The sequence below is a fragment of the Pteropus vampyrus genome, unplaced genomic scaffold (assembly GCF_000151845.1).
Source record: "Pteropus vampyrus isolate Shadow unplaced genomic scaffold, Pvam_2.0 Scaffold126, whole genome shotgun sequence".
NCBI classification, from domain to species: Eukaryota; Metazoa; Chordata; class Mammalia; order Chiroptera; family Pteropodidae; genus Pteropus; species Pteropus vampyrus.
Window position 1 is genome coordinate 4,240,080 of NW_011888907.1, and position 16,868 is coordinate 4,256,947.

Below are 16,868 nucleotides of genomic sequence, written 5' to 3' on the forward strand. Positions count from 1 at the left end.
GGTAGCTGAAACCCAAGCTGGGGATTAGCAAGGGTTTTGTTCCCAGCCTGGTGGTGGAGGCGTTTCTCAGGCCGAACCTGTGCAGGTGTGTGCGGGGCGGTTACTTCTTGCCTGGAAGGGCAAGACGAACCTGAGATCAGTGCCAGTCAGCGGCCTGGACGCAATCCGGTCCTCCTGACCCACAGATGCCTCAGGCGAGAGTTGGGGCTGGTGACCTTCGGACCCCGCGCACTCTCTGTGGACCAAGGTCGGCTTGGATAAAAGCCAGGAAATTGAGGCGGGCAAGGTCGTCTGTGAGGCAGGGGAGTAGAGGAGCCGACCTTAGCCCCTCTTGTCCCCCTTCCCTCTCCCAAGAGTGATCTTAGCCCCCAGTCCCACCAGGTTGTCGGTGCAGGGAGGAAGCAAAAGGAGACGAAGTCACCTGTTAGAGGGTGGGGAAGGAGTTCGTGCTTAAGGAGGGGGCAGGGATTTGTTCCCAGGCCACCAGAGCAGGGTCTGGCCATTCCCACGGGTGCCCCTGCAGCAGATGGGTCCAGGCCTCTTTGTCCCTGGTCCGCGGCCGCCGCAAGGTCAAATGTCACCGCGGGGCCGCGGGCAGGGGTCAGGGGGGCGGAGCCGGTCCTAGACTCCAGCCTTACCCCAGCAGACCAGCCCCAGGGCATGCAGGGGCGGTGTAGCTACCGTGAGGGGGCGGGGCATCCGCAGAGTAGGACCAACTCCGGCGGCGCCTTCTTTCCCCAGTTTCCAAGCCGGTTCTCAGCCTGTCATTTTTGGGCCTCCTTGCCCCAGATATGTGTCCCTCAAACCCTCCCCTCCCTAAATCCCCCCTCTGACTCCCTTCTGTGAGACTTTTCCCTGCTAAGTTTCCCTTTCTGAAGCGGACCCCTTCTCCCACCAAAGATCCTGGACGATCCAGGCAGGGACCTAGGCCCTTGTCCTCACCCCAAATAACCAGCCAGCGCCCTCCACATTCCCAGGCAGCCCCAGAACCAAAGGGTTCTCTATAACCACCCAGGCTCCACTCCCCCAGCAGGGCTTACAGGGCAGAAATCCACTTTAGTCAGACCTATGGAAAGTCTTTGCTCATGTCTAACCCGAGCCCTTCTTGCTTTCTGTACCTGCTAAAACCTTTCCCACCTTGCACTCACCCAGGCCCTCCTTGGGAGGCCCAGAATCCCTGGGCTGTGCTTGGCTGTGCTGGCTTTCTCAGAACCTTGGTATCTTTTGAAGTGTTGCACGATCTCTAAGCATCTCTCCCCCTCCCCGCCTCTCGAGGGTGCCTCTTCAGATGTCATCTGGAGATTGGGTGTCTTTTCCCAAGGCCCCTTCTTGAGAGAGGAGGACTTAGGAGCCTCATGGGCAGAGAGCACTACTCTCCCGCCCACAGCCTTCATAGGCCCAGCCACGTGGCCTTGTGTCTGGGTGAGCAGGCCGGGCAGGAGATAAGGCCAGGCTACAGGACCCGAGGGACTTCAAGGTGAAAGGTCACCGCAGGAAGGGCTTTTCCAGCGGGTTAAACGTTAACGGGCCCAGAGCCAGAGGCTTAGGCTTCCCATGTGAGAGCGATCTGGGCGCATACAAAGGGTGCTTAATAAATACTAAATGCTGGTCGGCCCCAGCCCAGGGTTTGGGTGGGGTTGGGGGCTGTTGCAGGCGAGCAGCAGCTGGGAGGAGAGCTCAGGGAGTCTGGAAGAGACATCTGCAGTCCAGCCGGCCTCCTGGCCAAGCCCTTTCTATAAAACACAGAAAGAAAAGGAAATTAAAGGGGAAGGGGCAGGCCACGGCATGAGTGGTGGGCATTCCTATTGCCTCTAACCTCGCCGGCGGGTGGGCGCCTTGCCCCCAGAGGCCTGAAATCTGGTGAGGAACCCCTTGACCTTGCGCCCCCGCCAGCCGGAGACCACCACATCCCTTCCCCCTGGAGATTACGAGCACCAGGTGTTCGCCCAAGCAAAGACAAGGGTGGGTGGGGGTCGGACGCGGCGACTTTCTGGAAGAGGAAGCAAACACAATCCATCTTGCAACTGTGCAAAGCAATGCCCCAGGGTGTGCGTGCGCGCGCGCGCGCGCGCGCGTGTATGTTGCGCACAGGCATGCCCCCTCCTGCGCCCGGGTGCAACTGGACTCCCATTATTGCTTCTGCCGGGAATGGGGGGGTGTCCCTGGGGCGCCTCGAAGGCGGTAAAGGACGCAACGTCCAAGGCCAGAGGTGGAGGGGAGTGCCTTGGAGAGATATGTTGGCCAGGCTGCAGAAGGGCAGAGGGCAGCGGCTGCCCATAAACCCGCCGCGGCTGGGCAGGGGTTAAGTAAGGCTGGAGCCTGGCGAGGAGAGGGGCGGGGATGGGAAGGGAGGGGGGGAAGGGTCAGGCCAAGCGGTCCTGCGCTCCGCCCTCGTCCCTCCCGCCGGCCTGGGCGCCGGGCGCCGTGCACGGCCACCCATGCCCTTATAAGGGCGGCCGTCGCCGGGGCAACGAGCGCCCGCCCTCAACCCCCAACCTCCATACCCCATCTAGTGCCCTGGTACTGGCCTTCCAAGGAGCCCGCCAGAAGCAGGAAGGGCAACGGAGGAAGCTGGGACACCAGGTGGCACTAATGGAGGCACGACAGGCAGAAGAGCTGGCTGTGCTAGAAACCACTGCAAGAAACCTGGAGAGGCCCAGTCAGCCCCGTCCACCTCGAGAAACGCCGGCCCGCGGCCCGGCAGGCCCAGAGCGCCCGCTGGGGGGACCCAGGGATCCAGGGGGCGCGGCGACCGGTCCCGGCGCGTGCCCGCCGCCCCTCCCCCTCGCCGCGAGCAGCCGCGCAACTTGCGGCCAAACTTTCCCCCCGGCCTCCGGCTCTCGGATGGCGGCCCGCTAAGTTGGCCGCAGCCCCCGGCCGAGCGGCGGTCAGGCCAGAGGGCGCCCCCTGCGCAGCCCGGGCCAGGCCATGGCCCCTGCGCCCCCGCCGGGGCCCCAGGGCGGCGGGGTGCGAGTCCCAGGGGCCCCGCGCTTGCGCTTCTAGCGTGCCCCCCCGGCCCCAGGCCCGGCCCCGCGCACGCGTGGGAAAGTTGGCCTGGAACCGGCCCGACCAGTTCCGCCCGGGTGCGCGGACCGGCCGCAGGAAGTTGCTTCAAAACTTTTTTGGGGGGTGCAGCCGGTGCCCCCCGCGCGCCGGGGCCGGATGCGAACGGGGTAGAGTCCCCCGGGCTGTCAGGGGTGCCCGGAGGGAGGAGCGCGGAGGGGGCGCCCCGGCCCCGCTGCCCTGGGGCTATGGCCATGGTGACCGGTGGCTGGGGCGGCCCCGGAGGCGGCGGCGACACGAACGGTGTGGACAAGGCGGGAGGCTACCCGCGCGCAGCCGAGGAAGACTCGGCCTCACCACCTGGCGCTGCCAGCGACGCGGAGCCGGGCGACGAGGAGCGGCCGGGGCTGCAGGTGGACTGTGTGGTGTGCGGGGACAAGTCGAGTGGCAAGCACTACGGCGTCTTCACCTGCGAGGGCTGCAAGAGCTTTTTCAAGCGGAGCATCCGCCGCAACCTCAGCTACACCTGCCGGTGAGCCCCCCATCTGCACCCCGCTGCCTGCACTCGGCCCAGCCTGGCCCGGGCCCTGACCTGCTCGGTCACCTTGGGCCTGGCGCTGATCTTCCCTGGGCCTCCACTCCCCTCTGAGATAGGGGTACAGCCCCCTGTCCTCCTCTCTATTCCAATCCTAGGGTTGTGTATACAGTCGGCACCGTATGAATGCAGGTCCCCACATCAGGTGGTCCCTTGCGCTTTCTGCCCCCGTTTCTTGCTCCTCCTCCCAACCTTGATTTTCTCCGGAGAGGGGTCATCTCCGCACGGGGAGGGTTTGGGGTGCTGTCAGGGGGCACCCCTTCTCTTAGGAACGTCATCGCGCGGGGACCCCGTGGGAATCGAACGTGGAACATGGTTTGTGAAGCTCGCAGCGTCCAGGGGCCATTGTCTGCGGCCGCGCGGATCAATACGGCGCGCCCTTGGGGTCAAATATCACTTCCAAAGTCGCCCTGGCCACCAAGGCGGTGGCGGGAGCAAGGCAGAGGTGGCACAGGGCGGCCTCTTTCGCATGGGGGCCCTGCCTTGGGGAAGGAGCTGGTCCTGCCCATGGGGGGAACCCCCCCTGGGCTCACCGTGAGTGTTGGGTGACCGGAAACCGTCGCGGGAGGGTGGGGAGGGCAGCTAGAGCTGACCGCACCTCTGCTGCTCCACCCCCGCAGCCAAGAGTGGGAGCAGACCTGGTGCTCCTGGAAAATCCCTGAAACTTCGATGTCTCTGAGACAGGGTTGGGTGACTGTTTCCCGGAAGGCCTGGGCTGTGCTGGATTGGAGTCTCCACTGACTGGCAGGGCCTTCCTAGCTTCTATGGTTGGAACTGGAGTGGGGTGTCCAGCTCAGGGCCCCCCTTCTCACCACTTTTGGATGAGCATCCTTTTGCTTTATTGACAATCCCCTACTCTGTGTCCTCCATGAACATGCATGGGCTCTGCAAAGCTGGTATAGGGGCCCCCATTTTCCATATGTGTAAAACTGAGGCCCAGAGAGTTCCTCGTGTCTGTCCTGGGTCACCCAGGGAGATATCCTGCCCCAGTTGGGGCTCAGCAAGGAGAATTTCAAGGTGGGAAAGAGGAGGGTGGCTAAGTCAGAGTCAGGGCTCACCCCAAGTAGGACTTGTTGGTGAGGCCACTGGGCCAGGCCTTGGGCATCTGGAGTTTGGCCCCAGGTCTGGAGTCAGAGCATGTCTGGGGAGGCCATGTGTGTGTGTGTGTGTGTGTGTGTGTGTGTGTGGTGGGGGGAGCTGGCTTCCTCCCTTCTCCAGTGCTAACTGGGCCACGAGACTTTGGCCTCATTTTTACTGCTGGAATAACCTCCTGCTTGCTGGCTGGGTCTTTGGGGAGGGTATGGGAGGGGTTCAGGAAGTTTTGGAGTCCCAGGGGCTCCATGATGGCCAGAGCAGGGAGCATCAAGGTGGTGGACAGAGGGCATTGTTAGGGGCTGGCAGGTTCTTCAGAAGCTCTATGCTGTGTCACCAGGCGAAGTCGCTGCCCCTCTCTGAGCCTCAGATTTATTCAGCAAAGTTTCCTCAGGGCTCAGACTGGGTGATATGATGCTAGCCTCCCAGAGACCCCAGCTCTAAGCCCAGCCCTCTCCCACTCTGGAGACACAGTGAGATGCAGATGCCCCAGCCTGTGGGGTCTGGGCTGGGCCAGAGCGAGGGGGTGAGTTTGGGGTCCCAGGAGGGAGCAAGGGGCTCTGCCTGAGGGTCAGCGAGGGCTGTGTGGTGTAGGGCCATAGGATATGGTACTTAAAGCGAGAAAGGTTTGACCCAGGCAGATGCCCAGCCGCAGGTTGGGGGGAGCAGTGTTGTAAAATGAGACTACTCAGGCATGAATGGAGTTAGAGCTGAGTGGGCCTGAAATGCTGGACTGATGGACACAGGGAGCCATGAAGAGTATATGAGCAAGGAAAGGCTCTGATCAAATTGAACTAGAAGCCATAAGCCTAAGGAGGAAACTGAGTTGGGCTCCAGTGTTGGGCCAAGCATATGTTCTTTAGATGGGATAATAAGTAGAACTTTCTGTTTCCCCATCTGGAGGACCAAGAAAGCTGTTCTGACTCCACAGCTGGGGAAGTTGAGGCAGAAGGTTCAGGGCCTCTCCTGAGGTCAGAGGGCCCTGAGCTGGGCCCCTGCCTGCCTGCCTACGCCAGGCCTGGCTGTTTCCAGCCGGCTGCCCAGGACCCTCCCACTGCCTGCCTGCTGGGCTTTGTTCTGGTTCTGCCTGAGCTCCCTCTGCCCTAGCTTGGCCTCCTCCTGGGGCCTGGGGCCAGGCGGGAGCCGAAGGCTTGCACTCAGATGCTACCACTGCAGGATCCAGGGACTTGGAGGCCCCCTAAAGCCTCAGCTCTTCTAAAGCTGCCATTGGTACTCCCGGCTGGGTCCTGGGTCCTGGTACTCTCCTCCAGAGCCCCTCAGATTCCCCCAGACCCAACATCCCATATGGAGTTGGCATCTGGCCTCCCATTTCCAAATGAGGAAACTGAGGCTCGGTAGAGAAGTTGTCACCCAAGGGTTGGAGCTGTGTGTCCAGCTGAGATGTTTGATTTTTAACTTTATCGAGTGTTTTACTCTGTGAATGTCTCTGGGTGACCTTGGTACCCAGCTAGGACCTCAAGGATATCTGTCCTAGGTTTGGGTCTTGGAGAGCCTTGAGCCCAGGATAGAGAGAGACACAGAGGGGCAGGGGCCAAGGGGAAAAGGCGCTGGGGACATTTGAAGAATAAGTGCCTGAACCCTCTTACTTGGGGTTGACTCTGGACGTTGCGCTTACTGCCTTGCAGTTTGGAGCCACCTTTCTCACCCCTGGGAAAGGCAACAACAATCCCTGAGGGCCACCAGGAGGAAGCTTCTTAGGCTCAAGAGTTAGAAGTTCTTCCGAGAGAAAGGGACATGGGTGTGGGGTCTTCAAGTGGGAACAGGAGTTCATTCATTCGTTCATTTATTTATTCATTCATTGGTGGCGGCCTTGTACAAGGTGATAATGATGGAGCTCCACAGTGCTGTGACCCCCACAGAGGACTTGGGCCTGCTCTGGCCTGGCTTCTACTCTCTCAGTCAACTCACAAAGCTCTGCTCCCTGACCGTGTACCTTTTCTGTTCTCACATTACCCTTGGGACAAACACCCTGCCCCTTAGCCTGAAAATGACCACGTAAAATGAAACTGCAGGCCTCCAAATTTTCACATTTCCAGCCTTTTGCTCTCCTCGTACTCTCTGCCGGGAATTGCCTTTCCATTCACCTGGGGAACTTCTATTCATTCTTCAAAATGTAATTTCAGCATACCCTCACTGGTGTGCTACTCTGCTTTGCCACAGACTCCTATTCATCTGTCACCAGCTTTGCCACCTACTTTATTAATCTGTCACCATCATTCATTCTTTCCTCTTTGCAGACCTGCAGGCTTAGCCTCTGTGCCCCTTTGAGGCCACCTGCCCAGCCTGGGGTTGGGGCGAGCACCAGTGTTTTCCAGGTGCAGCCGTCAGAGGCGGCTCACAGGGTGGCTCAGGGAGCAGGCCGTGGGTGTCACAGTGACCCCCATGGTGACCTCTGCATGCCTGCAGGTCCAACCGTGACTGCCAGATTGACCAGCATCACCGGAACCAGTGCCAATACTGCCGCCTCAAGAAGTGCTTCCGGGTGGGCATGAGGAAAGAGGGTGAGTCTCTGATGGAATGTGGCAGAAAGGGTGTAGACAAACAACCCGTCTTTCATTCCTCTCCGGGTCTGGCTCCTGCCGATGTTACCACCGACCCAAGATCCCGTGGGGCCTAGGTCTGGCTCTGGGCTGAAGGAATCCGATTATCTGTGGCTGCCTGATGGCCGCACTGGAGCTGAGGCTGCAAGGGATGCCCTAACTTGGCCCCATATTAGGACTGTTCAGTGGTCCCCCTGGTCTCAGAGGCAGGTGTCCTGGCCCTGGCACCTCAGTGACCACCCCCTGCCCCCAGCCTGGCCATGGCTTTCTGAACAGGATGTATTTTTTTATTTGACTTGCTTTCCCTTCCCCCTCTCCCCTTGCTTTGTGTTTGCCCAAGGCAGGAACTTACCCGATTAAGTCAAAGGGCAGCCTGTCCTTCCGCCTGACCCCGGGCCCTGGGAGCCAGAAGCAGACCCAGCCTTTATCCCTGCTCCAGGGACTTGGGTGGACACGTGCTGGCAGCTGGGCATAGAACTCCACCCTTAGAAATGAAGTGGAACCCAGAGACTTCCTCTCAGAGCCTGGGGCTCAAGAGAGGATCTGGCCCCCATGCTGGGTGGCCTGTCTCTGCCTGGACTCTCATGGGCCAGGCTGGCAGTTCTTCCCTGTATTTTACCTGAGTCTAATGTTGGTTTCTTCTCTGTCAGGCTTCTAGAAGAAGCTGGGAACAGCTTCTCAGGCTGTCTCTTGAAACCATCTGATCACTCCCTTTGGTCCTTTTAAGTTTGGGGTGACTCTCTTGAACCCTCCCCCCACCTGGATTTTGCTTCCACTTGTCCTTTTGACCTAAAATCCTGATGTACTTCAAATCAGGGCTTCAGATCTCTAGTCTCAGGTGTGGATATCATCATAAATGCAGCTCATGCCCCAAGCACAGTTCTACTTAAGGGCCTTTGCATAGGCTGTTCCTCTGTCTGGAGTGCTCTTCCCTAAGACACCTTTGTGGCTTCCTCCCTCACTTCCTTTAAGGTTTGCTCAAACAGTATCTCCTCAAAGAAGCCTTCCTGATTACCCTTCATCATCCTTCTTGATTTCACACCATCTACCTTGCTCTGTAATGTATTTGCTCCCCCACAAAAATGTCTGCTCCCTGAAGGCAGAGACTAGGTCTCTTGGCAGTCTGTCTTGTTTTCTTGCATACCCCCAGTGCCTAGACCAGGTCCTGGAATACAGAAGGTGCTCAATAAATGATTCTTGGCTAGAATTGCTATCCATTTAGCCCTTACTGTCTGCCAAGTGCTGTTCTAAATAAGTTAGATAGATTCTTATGTAATTCAGTGATTGGTATCATCATCATTATTATTGTCACCTAAATCTTACAGATGGGAAAAGCACAGAGAGCAGAGAGGCGAGGCCATTTGCCAGGATCTGAGTGCCAGTAGAGTTATAGTGGGGGCTTGAACCCACACAGTCCGGGCTGAATGTGGAGGAAGAGCTGGGGAAGGGGTGCTCAGGAAGTGGAAACAGCAAGTACAAAGGCCCTGAGTTGAGAACAGGGGATGGCAGAATGGTGGGAGTGGGGTTTAGAACTGAGTGAGCAAAGAGGGAGAAGAAGGTTCCCCTATTCCCAAGAGCCAGGCTCAGCTCAAGCCCCTGGCTCCCACCCATGTCCCCTGCCCTATCTGCTCCATGGCAGGTTGACCAGGAGTTCTTGGAGGTGATGAGACAGGGCATGCCAACTCATTAAAGCTCATTAATTAGTCTCTGCCTGGCACCAAGCCCAGTCTGCCCTTCTTCCCACCCACCTAGTTACTGGAGACACTGGCCCAAGCCTGCAGTGAGTCTTCCCCCTCCTCACAGTCAAGGCTACTGATGGCAGCTAATGCTTATTGAGCACCTACTACTGTCCAAGACTCCATTCTCAGCACCAGGGTCACTGCAGGGACCCAGACAGACAGATGCTCTTGGGGGCCGTGGCCTGGAAGGCCAGACTGGGAGCTAGAGAAATGATCCCATCTCCATAGGAGAGATCACTTATTTTAGGGACAGGTTGGCCAGGTGCCCCAAGTTCTAGGAATGCACCCCCCACCCCTTAGTCTCATTCTCAGCTCTGGGACTCCATTGATTGCTTGACAGGTCAAGCTTCCCTGGCTGCCGAATGGAGCTCACACAGTCCAGTGGGAGCAGGGCCAGGTGTGCATGAAATTCTTAACTCAGGTTACCCAACCAAGGTTCTCGCAGGAAGTAGGGTGGGGGCCAGACAGGAGTGCAGGATGAGGCCTGCGGGACCCAGGGCCCCTGGCCTCCCAACAAGCTGTGTGCCCATGGAGCAGGGTCGGAGGTCCAGGGAAAAGCAGCGTGGTGGGCCTTGGAGGGGAAGAGCCGAGTGACCCTCTAATGACTTTGCGTTCTCTCCTTTATTCCTCCCTACCCGACCCCCATGACCCTTTGAATACCCCACTTTTCCCCGGATTCCTTTCCTCTCCCTCTTCCTGACACCCCTCTCTCCCTGGCTGACCTCCCTCTCCCCTCTTTACCCTCCCCATGACCCTCCATCCCCTTCTTGTACCCATTTTTGTTACTCCTCCTCCCATCTGACCCCTCATCCCCTTCCTCCCTCCCCTCTCTCCTTTGCTGCCCCCTCCCCCTCCTGCCCATCTCCATTCACCCACAACAGCGGTGCAGCGCGGCCGCATCCCGCACTCGCTGCCAGGTACTGTGGCTGCCTCCTCCGGCAGCCCCCCAGGCTCGGCGCTGGCGGCAGCTGCTGCGGGCGGGGACCTCTTTCCGGGGCAGCCGGTGTCAGAGCTGATCGCGCAGCTGCTGCGCGCTGAGCCCTACCCTGCGGCGGCTGGGCGCTTTGGCGCGAGCGGTGGTGCGGCGGGTGCGGTGCTGGGCATCGACAACGTGTGTGAGCTGGCCGCGCGGCTGCTGTTCAGCACCGTGGAGTGGGCGCGCCACGCGCCCTTCTTCCCGGACTTGCCGGTGGCTGACCAGGTGGCGCTACTGCGCCTGAGCTGGAGTGAGCTGTTCGTGCTGAACGCTGCGCAGGCGGCACTGCCCCTGCACACGGCCCCGCTGCTGGCCGCTGCCGGTCTGCACGCCGCGCCCATGGCTGCCGAGCGCGCCGTAGCCTTCATGGACCAGGTGCGCGCCTTCCAGGAGCAGGTGGACAAGCTGGGCCGTCTGCAGGTCGATTCAGCCGAGTATGGCTGCCTCAAGGCCATCGCGCTGTTCACGCCTGGTGAGATGCGTTCCAGGGGGTGGAGGGTGGGGGCGCTAGGGAGGCTTTGTGGTTGTGCGGGTGTGTGTGTGGGGGGGAACCCTATAGCCTTCCACTCTGTGATCCCCGTATGCCATATCTGTGGCCCTGCAGGCTGTGTGACACCCTGATGCCCCCACCCCAGATCCCAGGTTTCCTTAAGAACTCTGGGTCTGGACGGGTGACTCAGGTTCCCACAACCTCTCCCTTTTTCTGGGCTCCCTGAGGCCCCCCACTCTCCATCCCCTCATCAAAGTGCTCTTCATGTGCAGTGAGCACTGCCCGCAGAGTGGGAGGAAAGGTCCCTGACACCTGGTCTGGCCCCCCTGACCCCGATTCCCTGATCCCTGGCCCCCCAAACTCTGACCCTAGTCCCCCAGATCAGGGTGCTTTTCCTGGGAGCACTTATGAAGGAAAGGCTACCCGGCAGGGGTGCCCTGACATCAGGTTCTGAGCTCCCCACTTCCTGATTCCTGTGACCCCAGACCTCTGACCCAGGGCTCCTAACACGCCCCCAGGGCAGGGCAACCTCCAGGTGGCTAGGGCTGCCTTGGATTGAGAAAGGAGCTGTGGCTTGGAGGCCCTTCCCATCCAGGGGTGGGGCTGGCCTCATGCCCTCTGTCATTTGTAACCTTCCAGTAGCTAAAGCCCTACCTAATTCTAGGAACTGGTGGCACATCTGGCTTTACTCTGGAAGGTTCCAGGCCCCACTAGATGTCTACTTGGGGCCATGGATGCAGAACCAGACTCAGGCTACTCTGAGAAGTGGCTTTCATCTGATAAATATGGGTTTGCCCTCAAGACTCCTCTGCCCTCCACCTTCAAGGCGCCCTCTCTAGATGCTGTCAACACTCACACCCCAGGCCCTTCTAGGCTTTGCCTTTCTCCCCAAGTCCTCTCCTCAGCACCCCTTCCACTTGAGCTTGATTAGAACTTGTCTCCCTGACAAAGCCTCAGTTGGGGCCCCATCTGCCCTTGAGGAATTACTGCCTGCACCCTTGTGACATTGTCCTCAGGTGAGGCCACCTTCATATCTCTTGAGGACTGACACTGCCTTAGATATTTTTGTGCCCCAGGCCCCTATCTCCCACCTCCTGAGTTCCCCTCTCCCTCCGTATCTACCGCCTTGAGTGGTGCCCCCAATCACCCCTGGGGCCTGCATCTTCCTGCCATCTCCTATCCATCTGACCTTGTCCTTGACCTCCCAGATGCCTGTGGCCTCTCGGACCCAGCACATGTGGAGAGCCTGCAGGAGAAGGCGCAGGTGGCCCTGACCGAGTATGTGCGGGCCCAGTACCCATCCCAGCCCCAGCGCTTCGGGCGCCTGCTGCTTCGGCTCCCTGCCCTTCGTGCAGTCCCCGCCTCCCTCATCTCCCAGCTGTTCTTCATGCGCCTGGTGGGCAAGACGCCCATCGAGACACTGATCCGAGACATGTTGCTGTCTGGAAGTACCTTCAACTGGCCCTACGGCTCGGGCCAGTGATTGGACAGGACCCGGGGCACGATGGCCCGGTGTGCAGACCTCAAGGGACACGGCTGCTTAGGCCTCAAGGGGGAACCCCAGACGGAGGACCCCAGCCTTTCTCCTCAGACTCCTATTTTTTAAAGACTGTGAAATATTTGTTTTTTCTGTTTTTTAAGTGATCATGAAACCAAAAAGTGACTGATCGTCCAGGCTCCAGCCTTGTTCTCCCCAGAACCCCTGGCCAAGATGGGAAGGACTGAGGTTCCAATCTTGGGATAGTCTTATACTCAGTGCCCAGGCATGGGATGGTGGGATTGGCTTCCCTGGTGTGATGGCCAGAGGCCTGACGTCTGGCCTGGAGGGGCAGCTGCAGCCGGGCAGGGGTTGCGTGTCAGGCGGTTCCTCTGGACACATGATCCATGTTGGACACTACATGATGAACGAATCAAGGCCAATGATAAAGGTGTTTCCTACCTGCACAGCCTCTGTCATCTTTTGAGGGGAGAGCACCCTGCCCACTCCCAGCCATCTAGAATACCCACAACCTAACAACAGCCCTACTTGCTGTTTTTGTTGGATAGTGTTGTGGGAAAACTGAGGTTGTGGGCAGAGGGGGCGGGCAAAGGTAGAAGGGGCCTGGCTGTTGATGGGGATGACATTTCTTGGCTTCAGCTGAGGTCTTGATAGGGAGAGACGAGGCTTTCATCAAAGAGCCCCTTTGAAAACAGTGAGGGAAGAACGTGGGTCTTACCCTGCAAGCTGGGCTAGCTCTTAGCCCTTAAGGCAGTCTCAGTCCTCCCAAAGGTTCCCCATTAGCACCACAGCCTTCCCTATGTCCATCTTGGAAGAGGCCTGGGAAGATGGGGAATAAGGCCATTTCCTGTGGAGTGAATGAGAGTCTCAGGGGTATGCCCTGCCCCCAGAAGGGGACTGAAGTGGAAGTGGGATGGAAAGGCTACTGGAAACCCATTAGAGGCTGGACTGGTTCCTGCCCTGAGTCAGCATCTTCTGAGGATGTCCTGTGGGTAAGTGAATATATGTCCACTTAAGTTGAACTGGGCAGCAATACCCCATTTCTCAGACTCACAGGACATCTGAGAACCGAGCAAGACCATTGTGTTTTGCTTCCAGTCCCCAGGCCAGAGACTTGGATGTTTGTTCGGACTTGACTGCTCAACTGGTACTTCGGCAAAACCCTACCCATATGGCCCCTCCTACAAGTCATCTTGAGCCTCCCTGGTTGATTGCCATCCAGCCCTCTGTTATTGCTCCTATCACACTGGGCCCAGGGCTAACTTCCTTGAGGATGGGCTCCATGAGGCCCAGTCTGGGGACTGAAGCCTCTCTGTGACCCAGTGGCTGTCACTGCCTTCCTTGCCTGCAGTCTGTCTCCCTGACTGTCCCTGTCTTTTGTGGCTCCCATGGAAGACCAAGACTCAAAGAAGGCAGCCATCACACAGCCCCACAGGGAGCCTTGTCCTACTGGTGTCCCAACCTACCCTGCCCAGGGAGGGCCTGGCATGTGGTGGACACCAGGGCATTCTCCCCCTAGGGCCAGGCATGTGAATTGTGCTCGCACAGTGCCGGGCATCAATCACCATTCAGCCTGCAGTGCCCAGAAGTGGAGAATCACAGGGTGCCATTTATCTGGTCACAGCAGGGCCTCCTGTAGTAGCCTGGGCTGAGAATGCCCCCTTCAGCATCACAGCACGTGAATTCTCCAGGACCCTACCCCAGCAAAACTCTAGGATCCTCTGCCTCCATTACTTGACCTGTGGAAACTCCTAGCTTCTGGGGCCTCCCCAGCCCAAGGCTGGCTAAGGAGGTGATGCTGGATGTTGGCCTCTCAGCTTCCCATTAGGAGGGCTACTTGAAACTCTTGCAAGAGAGGGAGGCCCCTGGACATTCAAAGGTTCCTACCACACTCAAAGATCCTGGACAAGTCCATATCTCAAAACCTTCATTTTTTCCCTCTGGAAAATGGAAGAACAATTCTTTTTGTAACAATCGAGTGTTAAGCAGCTATAAGTAGAATGTATTTAAAACATATTTATTCCACTGAGATGGGAAAGCAGGACCTACTTCCAGGGGATGGGCTGAGATCTGGGGTCCCGATGGGGTCAGGGCTGGGGGTCCTGGAAGAGGTCCTGGGAAGGCTTCCTGGAGGAAGAGTCATCAGAGCTGAGCCTCAAAGGCTGAGGCATTTGCAATCAGGGAAATCTACCCCAGGCGGGGGGAACAGCAAGAGCTGAGGCTGGGAGGTGGAAAGAGAAGTGGAGGCAAGGTGGGACCCTCACCCCAATGTGTCCCTTTGCTTGTCTCCCAGGACACTCAGAAGTACACAGAACCCTCACTGTCTTCTTGGTCATCGAATTTCTGGATCTGTGCCTTGAGGTGCCTTAGTTTGCTCTTCAGGTAGCGGCAGCGAGCCTGCTTATCCAAGAAGCTGGGGTCCTGGGCAGGGCGAGAGCCAAGGAAGTCCTTGTGGCAGTCTGGCCTATGGCCCTTGAGCTGCTCCACCCTTTGCTCTTCCTCTCTGAGCCTCGGTTTTCTTTCCTTGAAACTGGGCACTCATATGAATGTTGGGAGTGTAAAGACCAGGCTGTGGGGCTCAGGAGACCATGACTCACCGTCCGCTTCTTCTCAAATTTCCTCCAGACACGGGTAGCAACTTGAGCCTCCTTCTGCAAAAGGAGGAAGAGGAAGACTCAGGGAGTGCTAGACCCAGGGAGGGATGCGGAAACTGAGGCTCAGAGAGACAAAGTGGCCAATCTAGGGAGGACTTCAAGGGCTGATGTTTGCCCATATGCTGTGGTGCCTGCCCAAGCTGGAGGAGGAAGAGGTCAGATGTGGACCCAATAAGTGTGCTGAAGGCCAGGGTCTGCCACCTGGAAGGACTCTGGGGTAGGGGTTTCCACCTGGTTGCTGACCTGGCTTCGGGGCGGGGGCAGTGAGGTCAGCAGGGCCTCCAGCCGCTGGAGCTTTGCCCGCGCAGAGCCAACCTCCTGCTGGAGCTCCAAGAACTCTGCATACTGGTCCTGGAACACTGCAGCATAGCGGCTCCGTTCCCTCTTACTGCTCACTGCTGGGTACTTACTGCGGGGTTGAAAATGGGGCAGAGTGTGAGTGTAAAAAAACCCAATGCCTTTCCCCAAAGCAGTGTAATTTGTTTTTCTTTGCTCATGCTGGGCTCCCTGCTCAAAATGTCCGTTTTCTCTAATTGGTCAACTCTTATTCACTTGCCAAAGCCCAGCCTCAGTGCCCCTTCCCTGTTCCCAGGTATCAGCAACCACATAGGAGACACTTACAGCTCATAGTCGGGCACTGAGTGGGGCATAGGCATATGCCCCCCAGGGATGGATACAACAGGCTTCTTGGCGCCCAAAAGGGGCCGGGAGGGCAGCTCATCCTCAAATACAATCTTCCTGGGCCTTGCCGTGTGGGGTCCTGGCTGGGGTTGGCACAGAGGGTAGGTTTCCAGGCCTCGAGGCACCAGCCGCTGCAGACGCTGCAGTTATAGTTTGGAGTTAACAAGGCTATCAGGAAGCCGGGATCCTTTAAACTGGGGGAATAAATCCTTTGCTCGGCCTTGGGACTCTCCTCCCATTCAGACTCACCGGGGGCCCCGGGCCAGGAGGGCGAATCTGCAGGTCCCCCCGGCAGCCGCGTGTCTGAGGGGGCTCCCGGGTAGGCATCGACCTCCGGGAGGCGCCGCTCGGGCGTCCCGGAGCCGGCGGGCGGGCCCTGCGGGGGGTGTCGTGTCCCGCGCGTGGCGGGGGTGGTCGGCGGGCAGCCTGTGGACAAGAGAGAAGAACGCGCCTGGAGGCGAACCTGGTGGAGGACAACTCTCCAGCCGCCGCCGGCGCGTTTCCCAGCCCCACTGTATTTGCATAGGCACGCGCGATTGGTCCTCAGAGCAAGGCTGCGTAACTCGGAAAAGCGCTATGCAAATGACCCATGACGCCACGGTGTATTTCGAGCCAGGCTCGCGTTAACCTTTGCGCTGCCGAAACCTCCCCCGCTAAGGCGCACGGAACCCACGGACGCCGCCCTAGAGAAGCTCCCCGGGACCCCCGCCCCGGCTGCGCGCCTCACGAAACGCTCCCTCCGGGCGTCACCTGTCCCAGCTTCCGGGGCTCTGTGCCTGGATTCACTCTCAGGGCCGCCTGAGTCCGGATTGTGTATTAACTGCAGTTTGGACCCAACTGGCGGGGTCGCTCCGCAAAACGGGGGCGGGGCTGACGGGAGAGGCGGGCCTGGTGGTATAAGGCGGGGCTGACGGTGAGGGGAGGGGCCTAGCGACGAGGGAAGTATACTCGCACTCTGGAAGCACAGGTTCGAGTCCAACCGAGACCCGGTCCTGCTGTGTTTGGGGTCGGTGATTTACCCTCTCTGACCCTCACTTATTTGTCTGAAAGACCGGTGGTTTTGGCAAACTTGCACTTATCTATTCACAAGGCAATTGTATTTAAAAAATACTTTTCTAAGTACTAGAGACATGTTTAGAAAATCCAAACAATAAATTTCTCACATGCCCTGTCCCCAGAAGCTGCACTTAATTGTGTCTGCTGGAAAGATCCTTAATTTAATGACAAATATATTTTCTTCATTGCAGATAATACTGTAAAAATATTCACCTGTAAATTTCTTTGGCTACTTGTGTATTATCTGTGGGATAAATCCTTAGAAGGGGAATTGACCCCGCAAAGGGACCTGTGGAAAGATACTGTCAATTTGTTCTTCAGTGAGGTTATGTTGTTGATGATTTGACCAGCAGTGAAAGAAACGCTGGTTTTCCTAAAACCTTTGCAACCCTAATGTTATCATGGTTTTCTGCAAGTGTATTTTGAAAGTTCTAAATTTTGCCTAATCTGGTGAGTGAAGACGTTTAGAAACCATTTGTATTTATTTTCCTGTTTATTTCCTGCAAATCATTTTTTTTTTTTT

The 16,868-nt window shown here is 58.0% G+C and overlaps 2 protein-coding genes across 3 annotated transcripts; one reads left to right on the forward strand and one right to left on the reverse strand.

Annotated features, from left to right (window-relative positions):
• The first annotated feature begins 2,677 nt into the window (after window positions 1–2,677).
• Window positions 2,678–12,400, forward strand: NR2F6 (nuclear receptor subfamily 2 group F member 6). The gene is made up of 4 exons (XM_011366854.2): window positions 2,678–3,535; window positions 7,118–7,212; window positions 9,872–10,438; window positions 11,665–12,400. The coding sequence occupies exons 1-4, from the start codon at window positions 3,252–3,254 to the stop codon at window positions 11,937–11,939; spliced, it is 1,221 nt and encodes a 406-aa protein (XP_011365156.1). The 5' UTR covers window positions 2,678–3,251; the 3' UTR covers window positions 11,940–12,400.
• A 1,535-nt stretch (window positions 12,401–13,935) lies between these two features.
• On the reverse strand, window positions 13,936–16,170 carry OCEL1 (occludin/ELL domain containing 1). Of its 2 annotated transcripts, none has more exons than XM_011366857.2 (5): window positions 16,040–16,170; window positions 15,539–15,715; window positions 15,230–15,429; window positions 14,852–15,017; window positions 13,936–14,605 (listed from the first exon to the last, which is right to left on the reverse strand). In XM_011366857.2, exons 2-5 carry the CDS (start codon window positions 15,614–15,616, stop codon window positions 14,333–14,335), a joined length of 717 nt encoding a protein of 238 aa, XP_011365159.1. In that variant the 5' UTR covers window positions 15,617–15,715; window positions 16,040–16,170; the 3' UTR covers window positions 13,936–14,332. The 2 variants fall into 2 exon arrangements, with proteins under 2 accessions (XP_011365159.1, XP_011365160.1); XM_011366858.2 differs by lacking the exon at window positions 16,040–16,170 and having other exon boundaries at window positions 13,936–14,375; window positions 14,552–14,605; window positions 15,539–16,025.
• Window positions 16,171–16,868: the final 698 nt, after the last annotated feature.

What these genes read in the sequence shown, in the direction of transcription:
- NR2F6 (XM_011366854.2), top strand. Translation starts at nt 3,252, where the DNA reads ATGGCCATGGTGACCGGTGGCTGGGGCGGCCCCGGAGGCGGCGGCGAC. An exon ending in AACCTCAGCTACACCTGCCG is followed by an intron (nt 3,536 to 7,117) that starts GTGAGCCCCCCA and finishes GCATGCCTGCAG; the next exon opens with GTCCAACCGTGACTGCCAGA. An exon ending in CATCGCGCTGTTCACGCCTG is followed by an intron (nt 10,439 to 11,664) that starts GTGAGATGCGTT and finishes TTGACCTCCCAG; the next exon opens with ATGCCTGTGGCCTCTCGGAC.
- OCEL1 (XM_011366857.2), bottom strand. Translation starts at nt 15,616, where the DNA reads ATGCCTACCCGGGAGCCCCCTCAGACACGCGGCTGCCGGGGGGACCTG. An exon ending in TCAGTGCCCGACTATGAGCT is followed by an intron (nt 15,018 to 15,229) that starts GTAAGTGTCTCC and finishes TCAACCCCGCAG; the next exon opens with TAAGTACCCAGCAGTGAGCA. An exon ending in TGCCCCCGCCCCGAAGCCAG is followed by an intron (nt 14,606 to 14,851) that starts GTCAGCAACCAG and finishes CTCCTTTTGCAG; the next exon opens with AAGGAGGCTCAAGTTGCTAC.